General features: G+C 44.7%; 1 protein-coding gene across 1 annotated transcript in view; it reads left to right on the plus strand.

The window, feature by feature from the left end:
- Positions 1–12,760, plus strand: part of LOC124804928 (polyamine-transporting ATPase 13A3-like) — a 395,714-nt gene that overhangs the window by 327,728 nt on the left and 55,226 nt on the right. Inside the window, exons 9-11 of the mRNA XM_047265303.1 lie at positions 70–170; positions 5,198–5,401; positions 12,480–12,680. Coding sequence (XP_047121259.1) covers positions 70–170; positions 5,198–5,401; positions 12,480–12,680 — 506 coding nt within the window. The remainder of the gene's footprint in view (positions 1–69; positions 171–5,197; positions 5,402–12,479; positions 12,681–12,760) is intronic.

Below are 12,760 nucleotides of genomic sequence, written 5' to 3' on the forward strand. Positions count from 1 at the left end.
AAATTGTTTATGTACTGAATGTCGACAGACTTGAGGTGAGACATGAACACGAAACACTTTTTTTTTCAGGTGAGAGCGTTCCCGTGACGAAGACGCCGCTGCCCAAGACCGCCGGCGGCTACTACAACGCCCGAGAGGACAGCAACCACACGCTCTTCTGCGGGACTGAGGTAACCACACTACACGCCAGTCGCTCACGTCTCGCACGCGCGATTTATGTTGTCATCATATTCCTCTTCGTACCCCAACGAAAGCGGCAATCTCTGCGATATTTTCCTCGTTTTAGGGTGAACTGGCAATGAAGCTTACTGCTGCGAGTGGAGATGGAAGATATCTGGCTCTGTGCCAGACGTTGACATTCTCTTTGAACACGTCACAGTTCAGTGATACTCTACAATAACGGGCACAGGCTACAACCATTAGAGACTGGAACCATGTCACCCAGCTATGTGTTGAAACTGAGAGGCGTTGTAACACATCTGCATACCTTGAGTAGATGTAAATGTCATGTGGTCATGTGAGTAGCCCCCCCCCCCCCCCCCCCCCCGGTCGGGTAGATCGTTCGCCGGGTGCAAGTATTTTGATTTGACGCCACTTCGGCGACTTGCGCGTCGATGGGGATGAAATGAGGATGATTAGGACAACGCAACACCCAGTCCCTGAGAGGAGAAAATCTCCGACACAGCCGGGAATCGAACCCGTGCCCTTAGGATTGACATTCTGTCGCGCTGACCACTCAGATACGGGGACGTACTGTTCCTTGCGTGAGGGAGAGACACTGTGGAATAAGCATAGAAATGTAGTATAATAATAGTAGAAAATAAAAAGTAAAAAAAAATTAATGCCTTAAACACTAGGGTGTAACAAAATGGTATGGCCAAGCTATCAGAGAACATTCCCCTCTCACAGAGGAACAAAGTATACTATTTGGACATTATACCATTTCCATGTTAGAGCTCAGTTTCTACAACTCTTCGACACATTAAACTCTGGAAACTCACAGGAAAAGAACGAATCAGCACAGTATGAAACACTTTCCTACGTGAAATGTTCCAAATACCCTCCGTTAGCAAGGATACATGCATCAACCCGCAGTCGCATTGAATCCCTGACGCGCTGATGTGTTCCTGAAGAATTGCTTATTGTTGCACGGCTTTCCACAACACTAGCACGGAAATTCTGTACATCTTGTACCGGGGTTCGTACACAAGGCGTTTCAAATGTCCCCATAAATCAAAAGTCTAGTGAGTCTTGGTTCGGAGAGCGTGGAAGGCAAAGAATTCGTCCACCTCTACCTATACATCCATCACGGAATTTGTTATTTAGAAGCCTACTAACATTAACTCTAGAATGAGGAGGAGCTCCACCGTGCATGAAGTACATGCTTTATCGCACACATAAAGGCACATGTTCTAACAGAACAGGTACAGTATTTTCTTAAAAGCATGGTAAGTTCCTCTGTTGGGCCTGGGTGGAGGAATATAAGGCTTTAAGGAAGAGTCACCAACAATCCAGGCCCACACGTTGAGAGAAAAACTTTGTTGATGACGTGATTCGACAATCGTGAGGATTCTCAACAGCCAATATATGCTGACTGTGAGAATTTACAACCTGATCATGTTGAAACGAAGCCTCATCTGTGAACAACACATTTGCACTAAGGTGACGGCTGACGCATTGTTGAATGAAACATTCGCAGAAGTGTACTTGTGCAAAAAAATCAGATGCTTATAGTGCATGCACACGCTGTAGATGGTATGGGTATCGCAGTTTCTGACGTAGCACTTTCCAGACAGTCATGTGGTCAACATTACTTGTTGCAGCTAATTGTCCTACGCTGACAGTAGGTTTGTCGACAACTACACGAAGAAGTTCCTCCTCCAGTTGAGCTGTCCCCGATTTTCTAGGCTTTCCTAGTCGCGAGTGGTAGGCTTAAACGTCCCATTCTCGTTTAGACAACGATCAATTGGAATAAACGACTTCCTGCAGGGGCACCGTAGTTCTGGAAATCTCTTTCGATACAAGCGTTCAACACCACGGTTATTACGATCTGCCAATCAACGCAGCAAATAGAAGTCTTCGAACTTCGCATTTGAGCATATTTCCATTGCAATGTACCGGAGACCAAGTCCATGTTGAATATTAAATAACTGATGCTACGTGCTTGCAAAGTCCTTGATGAACACTAAACAGACGATGCTACGTTACATACGCTACTGGCCATTAAAATTGGTACTCCACGAAGATGACGTGCTACAGATGCGAAATTTAACCGACAGGAAGAAGATGCTATGATATGCAAATGATTAGCTTTCCAGAGCATTCACACAAGGTGGGCGCCGGTGGCGACACCTACAACGTGCTGACATGAGGAAAGTTTCAAACCGATTTCTCATACACAAACAGCAGTTGACCGGCGTTGCCTGGTGAAACGTTGCTGTGATGCCTCGTGTAAGGAGGAGAAATGCGTACCATCACGTTTCCGACTTTGATATAGGTCTGATTGTAGCCTGTCGCGATTGCGGTTTATCGTATCGCGACATTGCTGCTCGCGTTGATAGAATCCAATGACTCTTAGCAGAATATGGAATCTGTGGGTTCAGGAGGGTAATACGAAACGCCGTGCTGGATCCCAACGGCCTAGTACCACTAGCAGTCGAGATGACTGGCATCTTATCCGCATGGCTGTAACGGATCGTGCAGCCACGTCTCGATCCTTGAGTAAATAGATGGGGGCGTTTGCAAGACAACCTGCACGAACAGTTCGACTACGTTTGTAGTAGCATGGACTATCAGCTCGGAGATCATGGCTGCGGTTACCCTTGACGCTGCATCACAGACAGAAGCGCCTGCGATGGTGTACTCACGTCGAACCTGGGTGAACGAATGGAAAAACGTCATTTTTTCGGATGAATCCAGGTTCTGCTTACAGCATCATGATGGTCGCATCCGTATTTGGCGACATCGCGGTGAACACACATTGCAAGCGTGTATTCGTCATCGCCATACTGGCTTATCACCCGGCGTGATGGTATGGGGTGCCATTGGTTACATGTCTCGGTCACCTCTTGCTCACATTGACGGCACTTTGAACAGCGGACGTTACATTTCAGATGTGTTACGACCTTTGGCTCGACCCTTCATTCGATCCCTGCGAAACCTTACATTTCAGCAGGATAATGCACGACCGCATGTTGCAGGTCCTGTACGGACCTTTCTGAATACAGAAAATGCTCGACTGCTGCCGTAGCCAGCACATTCTCCAGATCTCTCACGAACTGAAAACGTCTGGTCAATGGTGGCCCAGCAACTGGCTCGTGACAATACGCCAGTCACTACTCCTGATGAATTGTGGTATCGTGTGGAAGCGGCATGGGCAGCTGTACCAGTAAACGCCATCCAAGCTCTGTTTGACTCAATGCCCACGCGTATCAAGGCCGTTATTACAGCCAGAGGTGGCAGTTCTGGGTACTGATTTCTCAGGATATATGTACCCAAATTGCGTGAAAATGTAATCACATGTCAGTTCTGGTATAATATATTTGTCCAATGAATACCCGTTTATCATCTGCATTTCTTCTTGGTGTAACAATTTTAATGGCCCGTAGTATATATATACACTCCTGGAAATGGAAAAAAGAACACATTGACACCGGTGTGTCAGACCCACCATACTTGCTCCGGACACTGCGAGAGGGCTGTACAAGCAATGATCACACGCACGGCACAGCGGACACACCAGGAACCGCGGTGTTGGCCGTCGAATGGGGCTAGCTGCGCAGCATTTGTGCACCGCCGCCGTCAGTGTCAGCCAGTTTGCCGTGGCATATGGAGCTCCATCGCAGTCTTTAACACTGGTAGCATGCCGCGACAGCGTGGACGTGAACCGTATGTGCAGTTGACGGACTTTGAGCGAGGGCGTATAGTGGGCATGCGGGAGGCCGGGTGGACGTACCGCCGAATTGCTCAACACGTGGGGCGTGAGGTCTCCACAGTACATCGATATTGTCGCCAGTGGTCGGCGGAAGGTGCACGTGCCCGTCGACCTGGGACCGGACCGCAGCGACGCACGGATGCACGCCAAGACCGTAGGATCCTACGCAGTGCCGTAGGGGACCCCACCGCCACTTCCCAGCAAATTAGGGACACTGTTGCTCCTGGGGTATCGGCGAGGACCATTCGCAACCGTCTCCATGAAGCTGGGCTACGGTCCCGCACACCGTTAGGCCGTCTTCCGCTCACGCCCCAACATCGTGCAGCCCGCCTCCAGTGGTGTCGCGACAGGCGTGAATGGAGGGACGAATGGAGACGTGTCGTCTTCAGCGATGAGAGTCGCTTCTGCCTTGGTGCCAATGATGGTCGTATGCGTGTTTGGCGCCGTGCAGGTGAGCGCCACAATCAGGACTGCATACGACCGACGCACACAGGGCCAACACCCGGCATCATGGTGTGGGGAGCGATCTCCTACACTGGCCGTACACCACTGGTGATCGTCGAGGGGACACTGAATAGTGCACAGTACATCCAAACCGTCATCGAACCCATCGTTCTACCATTCCTAGACCGGCAAGGGAACTTGCTGTTCCAACAGGACAATGCATGTCCGCATGTATCCCGTGCCACCCAACGTGCTCTAGAAGGTGTAAGTCAACTACCCTGGCCAGCAAGATCTCCGGATCTGTCCCCCATTGAGCATGTTTGGGACTGGATGAAGCGTCGTCTCACGCGGTCTGCACGTCCAGCACGAACGCTGGTCCAACTGAGGCGCCAGGTGGAAATGGCATGGCAAGCCGTTCCACAGGACTACATCCAGCATCTCTACGATCGTCTCCATGGGAGAATAGCAGCCTGCATTGCTGCGAAAGGTGGATATACACTGTACTAGTGCCGACATTGTGCATGCTCTGTTGCCTGTGTCTATGTGCCTGTGGTTCTGTCAGTGTGATCATGTGATGTATCTGACCCCAGGAATGTGTCAATAAAGTTTCCCCTTCCTGGGACAATGAATTCACGGTGTTCTTATTTCAATTTCCAGGAGTATATATATATATATATATATATATATATATATATATATATATATATATATATATACTTTAGTTAACAGCTTCAGTTCTCACAATGGGATCCATAATGAACGTAACTGTAACCTTGTTGAGCCGGACGAGTTGTGACGGACAGGGCTGTTTCACGGCAGGTGATGCAGTCGCGAGGGCAGAAGGGCGGCTCTGCCAGGGCGCTGGTCCTGCGGACGGGCTACCTGACGGCCAAGGGCGAGCTGGTGCGGTCCATCCTGTACCCGCCGCCAGCCGATTTCCGCTTCGACCGAGACGTCGGCCGCTTCATCATTGTGCTCGGTATCATCTCCACCTGCGGTCTCATCTACACCATCGTCTCGAAGGTGAGCCCCACTCGCTCCTCTGTCTACACTAATTACTGGAAAAAATTAACTTTAGTCTGCACTGGCTGTTAACATTTGCAGCAATTTCTCTCAGTCGCTACTACAATTAGGGTCCAGCGGGCTACTCTGCTTACGGGGCTAGTCCGTCTGAAATAAAAAATGTAGCAACAGTGCTCTAAGTTCCTTACAGTCAAGATCGTTTTGCCTCCAGTCTCTGACAGTATGTCTGTGAAGCCACATGTGGTGTAGTAAGAATGTTTCCTATTAAATTTATTGACAGGACAGGAGAACAAACTCTAGAAGTAAGCGAATTGTCATAGGTTACTGCCATAGTTGAATAATACAACCTAACAAATTAAGGAGCGCTCAAGAACGTGAAATTTTAAACTGCTATTGTTATTTGTATAGGAACACACGTTATGCAGTGTGTGTATCAGCGAATATAGCTGGCTTTTCCACAAAAGTCTGATTTTCCGCCTCTTTGTCGACCACCTGGGTCTATTTCGCCCCGTAGACGTGGGGCTATTACCGCTCCCTCAAATTATTAGTTTTGTAAGTAGGCTGTTTAGTGTTTTTATGTTGGTAACGCCATGTAGCGCTCTGTATGAAAATCGCTGACTGTGCTGTGTGCAGTCTGTGGCTGGTTGGACTCATTGTTGGAATATTCGCTTGTGTAGTGTTGGGCAGTTGGGTGTGAACAGCGCGTAGCGTTGGAGGTTAGCCGCCAGCAGTGTTGGATGTGGATAGAGAGATGCCAGAGTTTTGAGAGGTTACTATAAGCGGACGATCTGGATGTGTGTCCGCCAGAAAAAGGAAATTTGTAAAGATGGATGTCATGAACTGATGAGTTGACTTTTGAAAATTATTAATGAAAATACATTGTTTGTTCTCTATCAAAATCTTTCATTTGCTAACTATGCCTATCAGTAGTTAGTGCCTTCAGTAGTTAGAATCTATTTTATTTAGCTGGCAGTATTGACGCTCGCTGCATTGCAGTAGTTTGAGTAACGAAGATTTTTATGAGGTAAGCGATTCATGAAAGGTATAGGTTATTGTTAGTCAGGGCCATTCTTTTGTAGGGATTATTGAAGGTCAGATTGCGTTGCGCAAAAGATATTGTGTGTCAGTTTAGTGATGATCAGAATAAGTAAAGAGAAAACTGTTTGAGTAATTTGAGTTTTGCTCAGCTGTTTGGAAAGCAAATAACGTAGAAGTTTACTAGCACATTCATTTTTCAAGGGGATGTTTCAGTTTAACTGATGTCTTACTGCGAAGTTCTAGAGAATACGTTTTCTTGGTTTCTTTTCTGATGGCCCGTACGTACCAAAGGAAAAAGCAAAGTGCTTCGTTGCTCGACTAAGATATGAGACAAGCAGTAACAAGTGTTACAGGCATCTCCTCGGAATAATGTGCCAGTAATGTTCTACACGGTTTCCCGAAGTATGTGTCGCTGCAAAAGGACGAAAAATCCAGAATGAAATTTTCGCTCTACAGTGGAGTGTGCGCTGGTGTGAAACTTCCTGGCGGATTAAATCTGTGTGCCGGACCGAGACTCGAACTCGGGACCTTTCCCTTTCGCAGGCAAGTGCTCAACCAACTTCGTTTTGTTGTTGATCTCATTTTGTTCGTAACTGATGATTGTATTTTCTCGGGATGGACACTTGTTCAAGTTCATCGGTGATCCATCAACTCAGTTTTTTTTTTTATTACAGAGGGCAGCTAACCCTCTGACCGTACCAACTGAGCTACTTGAGCACAACTCACGAACCTTCCTCACATCTTGGATGGTAGGAGACAAGGTACTGGCTGAAGTAAACCTGTGGAGACGGGTCGTGAGTCGTGCTTGGGTAGCTCAGCTGGTGCCGGCACGGTAGCTAAGCGTGTTCGGTCCGAGAGGCGCTCGCCCTCTGTAATAAAAAACTGAGTAAAGGAATCAACTGTCAACTTCAACGGGTGTCATGTGACGTCCGCCCAGACCAAACGCAACGAACAATACCGAACAAAATGGAAAAAAAAGTAACTTGGTAGGGCACTTTTCCGCGAAAGGCAAAGCTCCAGAGTTCGAGTCTCGGTCCAGCACACAGCTTTAATCTAACACGAAGTTTCATATGACGAAAATTGTTTACTTGTAGTAAATGCTTCTGTTTTTGACACTGAAATACGATGTGCATATTAGACTCTTGACTGAGTGGAATAAACCCAACATTTTGATATGCTGCGATCGCTGCCTCCTTATGATGTTTGTTTAATACTTTGCGTAAAGAAATCTCGATCTTCTATATACTGCAATGTATTCACAATTAAAATATTGTAATTGTATCACATAACAGATTTTTTAGAGTGTCATATCACATTATATAGGGCTTACAGTTGAATCGAGCGGAATAGCACCGCTATATCCTATGCCTTATCACACAGATAAGAAAAAAAATTAAATGTTTTACAAGTGAAAATGTTATTTGTCCCTACCAATCATGTTTCTCCGATTCGTGCTAGACTTCATCAGTGGCCTGTACTAAAGGGTGACACAAAAAAGGAACCTTTTTAAATGCACAACGAAAATAGAAAACATCCAATAAAATTTTTATTGGTAGCAGTTGAACCACTACAACTTGCCTTTAAAAGACCGCAATCCAAATTATCAATGTTTGAAAATTACGTCCTCCTGTACATATGCATTCTTCCTATCTGCTCTTGAGCTTCCTCATTGATTGTTGCAACATCTCAGCTGGGATAGCACGAATTTCGTCATGAACTCTTTGTTTCGATTCATCTGGTTTTCTTACCTGAGTTGTGTAGACCCGACACTTAAGTTAGCTCCGCAAGAAAAATCCACAAACGGACAAATCCAGTGGTCTTCAGGGCCAGAGAACGTCTCCGGACCTTTAAATGACGCCGTTGCCAAGCAGTTCTCACAGAGCTGCCACTGATTGCGCTGCAGTGCGGGATGCAACAAAAGACTGCAGCATTCGAAAGACTAGATTCAATTACAGCGTATGAGGCAACTGCAGGCAATACTGTGACCTCGCTGACGTGTAGAGGGCGTTCATGAACTTTATTACGGTTGCTGTGCCAACTTACAACTAAATCTGAGGGGGGCGGGGGAGGGAGGTTCCCTTGTAAGTATCCTGCCAATAAAACGCTGTCTTTGGTTACCATTCCCCACAACATTTTCTATGTGTCCCTTCAAATTTAAGTTGTTCGTAATTGTAATACATAGGTATTTAGTTGAATTAACGGCTTTTAGATTAGACTGATTTATCGTGTAACCGAAGTTCAACGAGTTCCTTTTAACACTCATGTGGATGACCTCACACTTTTCGTTATTTAAGGTCAACTGCCACTTCTCGCACCATTCCGATATTTCTTCTAAATCGTTTTGCAGTTTGTTTTGATCTTCTGATGACTTTATTAGTCGATAAACGACAGCGTCATCTGCAAACAACCGAAGACGGCTGCTCATATTGTCTCCCAAATCGTTTATATAGATATGATTCCCACAGTACATTTACGAGTCATAATCGGGAGGTCAGTTCGTGCACAAAATCGTGCTTCACCAACACTTTCGCAGTTACGGGCGGCTGTAGACGCAGCAGAAGCTCAGTGTTTCTGCTAGGTACTTCCAGCGACTTGTTGAGTCCACGCCACGTCCAGATGCTGCACTATGCCGGGCAGAAGGAGGTCCGACACGATATTTGGAGATTTCCCATGACTTGCCACCTCAGTATAATACAACAATATCACAAGGATAATCATGTGCGGCATACAGTTAAAACACAGTATACAAATACTTTCTAAGACCTATTTTGTGCGATCCTTTGCATACACTGATGATCCAAACCATTGTCATCACCTGCTTAACAACGTGTTGGTCCAAAATTGGAACGCAATACGGCAGCGATTCTGGGTAGCACGGATTCGACAAGTCCTTGATAGGGTTCCGGAGATACGTGGGACCAGCTGTCTTTGCACAGGATGACCAGAAGGAGGGTTCATTTGATACATCACATCCTGAGACATCAAGAAATCGTCAGTTCGGTAATATGGGGAAGTGTGGAGAGTAGCAATTTTAGTGCAGGGACAAAGACTTGAACACAGGAAGAAGACTCAGATGGATGTCGGTTGTCGCAGCTCTGCAGGAACGAAAAGGCTGCCATAGGATACACTAGCGTGGAGGTCAGCAAAAATCCCACTCAGGACAGAAGCCTTCACACATATCTGATTCACGAAGTAACTTCCTTACCGCAACAATCCCACGCTAAGCCGCGGAAACTTACTCACCAGTTGCAGCCGTGTTGCGCAGTATCAGAGCGCCATCTGTCTCAACCTCTGAATGGTCATTTACCACGTCCTATGATATCCGTCTATTATTCTCGTCAGCGCAGCAGAACACAATCTGGGAACCACCTCCAGGAAGCGGTTACGTGCTCGGACGATGAATTACAGCCAGTCTCAGAGGCTCTATGGCATCCTACTGCTTGTATAACAGAAGGTCGAGAGCTGTTTAGGTGGTGTCGAGAGGCTGTTACTGCATGCATTTCCAAATGTCTGTTATAATATTACTTTGGATATGGAGCACCAGTGCCAACGACCGATGGAAGGCAACCTTGAACAAAGATTATCTGGACCCCCTTGTTGGACGTTAATGCAATCGGCCAAATAAACATTCATTAAAAAATCGCTTGTCAGAAACGCTGTAAACTATAGAAGGAAGGATATTATAGAATTACATATAGAATTATATTATAGAATATTATAGAATACAGAATAGGTTATGGAAACTTGAGTATTCTGTTCGGTGTATAGAACATATTGAAAATTCTTCATTTAAGTTTCCTGCTTATATTGCTGAGTGGAATTGACTATACTGTCTCTTTACAATTCTTTATCATCTCAACACTGACCCACAATATCCTAGCGCAACGCAATCTGATTTCTCAAAATGACTTCAAATAGTTAATACAAGAGTCTAACCACTGTAGGCTCTAATTACTAATAGGCATGTGGTTAGCAAAGGAAAGATTTTGTTGCAGATCAAACAATTTATTTACCTTAAGAATGTGACAACCAGTTAAAAAATTATATAATCGTCCATAACATCCAGTTCCAAAAATTATATAATCATCGACAAGTTGCATTTCCATGACGGAACACGTCCAGATCGTCCGCTCCCGCTAACACTTCAAACCTCTAACCTAACTACTCACATCCAACTTCCATCACTGCTGGCTGTTCACCTCCTAGTGTTAGTCCGACCAGCCACAGAGTGTACACAGTGCTGTCAGAGTTATTAATGCAGAGCGCTACATAGCGTTGCCAACATACAAACACATAAACAGCTTACTTACAATATAAAGCTGGCAAAATAAAACAGGTGAAGTTATTAAAGAACTGTAAACTAGCTACCAAGATATTATTGTTCTCCCAAAAACAAAGAACAAAACACATAGAATGGAAGCCTTACGCAAATCTTTACTGTGTATACCAGTAACTCAGAGGCAGTCTTGGAATAACGATCCCCATGAAAAACGAACTCAGGAGAATGATCACAGACCTAAAACCTACTGATCGAAATTTATTAAAAATTATATTAATATCATGGACACAAATGTATCATTTTGGAAGTGTAAAGAATCGTAACGGATGAAACAGTATATAAATTAAATTAATTTGTTAATAAATTATATGGAATAAAAGAGGATATTGGAAGAACTAGAGACACTATCACTGCAGGAGATTTTAACTGTAGAATAAATGTAAAATTGGATTCAAAATTATAGAGGCAGTAATTATGAATTAATAATGAGAGTGATAATAGCCTCTATGATATTTGTGTGCAAAATTCATTGGAAATCCTGAATCACTTTCAGCGACATGACGAAATACATAAATACACATGAAATTTAATACAGTACATCAAATATCAATAATAAGTTATCGCTAACCACCAAATAAAGATAAAAATACGTTAAGAGGGATATCTTCAGTAATCAGTATCTAATACATTGCAAATAATTTCCTTCCAGAGCAACAGAGGCTCACAAAGACAAGTGCTATGATACAAAAATCTCTACAAATAAGTCACTGTCCATTAATATTATTTAAATAACCTTGAGAATGAAAGTACTATATATTCTTTCAGAAGACACTATATGAAAAATTAGTAGAAACAAAATTTAATGCTAAAGAAAATCATTATCATCATACCATAAATAAATTACATGAATCAGTAACAGAACTATTATAGGAAGAAATGAAATACATGCAAATCACTCGTAAAGTACTGAGTAGAGGAAAGTGAATAGGAGGTAAAATTTGAAAAAATATAATTCTTTAGAATAGCTAAATTCCAGAAATGTTATGAAGCCAAAATTAGGAAAATAGCTGAAGATATCCAGCGCTAATCCCGCCTGCTGGCTGCCTTGTCAAGCTGGTGGAAGTAAGTCACTTAGAAGTAAGACATTTTGTTCGCGAACTAATCTTGCTGACAACTGCCCATGATATTGATCGCTCTCACTCACTGACATACCCTACTTGCCACTGGTGTCTCAGGACGCACGTGGAGTTATCATCGGTATTTCGAGGGGCAACTCTTCAGCCCTGCTCATTCAGCCATGCTCCTCTAGGTGACCTTGAATTTAGGGTTGTTTGGGAATTAGTTGGATCCTTTATTACATGTTATAGCTTTATTGCTAAAATGGCCATTCTTTGTACGCTTCCTGAATGTTCAGTTTCTTTTTCACTATGTCTTGCTGTATCGGAAGGATTTCACTACCTCCATGAGACGATTCCTGGATTCATCGCACTGTGTGCAGGTATAGAGGACATTACTGGAGTCCTCTTCCTTGCCACATGTACACCTGGCGCTGTCTTCTTTTTCAATCCATGGTCTGTCAACAGGCATGTAAGGCATTAAGACATAATTGTTTCCCCCTCACCAAACCATCCGATATTGTCCCGCGCCTGGCGCCGAACTATAAGTTTCCCTACCATTCTGAGACCGGTTCCGTCTTTCCTGCCAGTTTTGTGTAAATCTCCCTTATGAAAGTGTGACTCAATGTGGTTGTTTTTGGCGCAGTCGATGCGGTTCATTCGGGCGTCGGACATCGCCATCAAGGCGCTGGACCTCTTCACGATCGTGATCCCACCGGCGCTGCCCGCCACCATGACCGTGGGCAAGTTGTACGGCCAGAAGCGACTCGAGAAGGCGCGGATCTTCTGCATCAACTCCAGAGTCATCAACGTCTCCGGCTCGATCGACTGCATCTGTTTCGACAAGGTGAGCAGCCAATAACGTGGAAAAACATCAACGTTAGTGCGAGAGCTAAAGCCATACATGTACTTCATAACTGAACACAT

Source organism: Schistocerca piceifrons, chromosome 7, assembly GCF_021461385.2.
Source record: "Schistocerca piceifrons isolate TAMUIC-IGC-003096 chromosome 7, iqSchPice1.1, whole genome shotgun sequence".
NCBI classification, from domain to species: Eukaryota; Metazoa; Arthropoda; class Insecta; order Orthoptera; family Acrididae; genus Schistocerca; species Schistocerca piceifrons.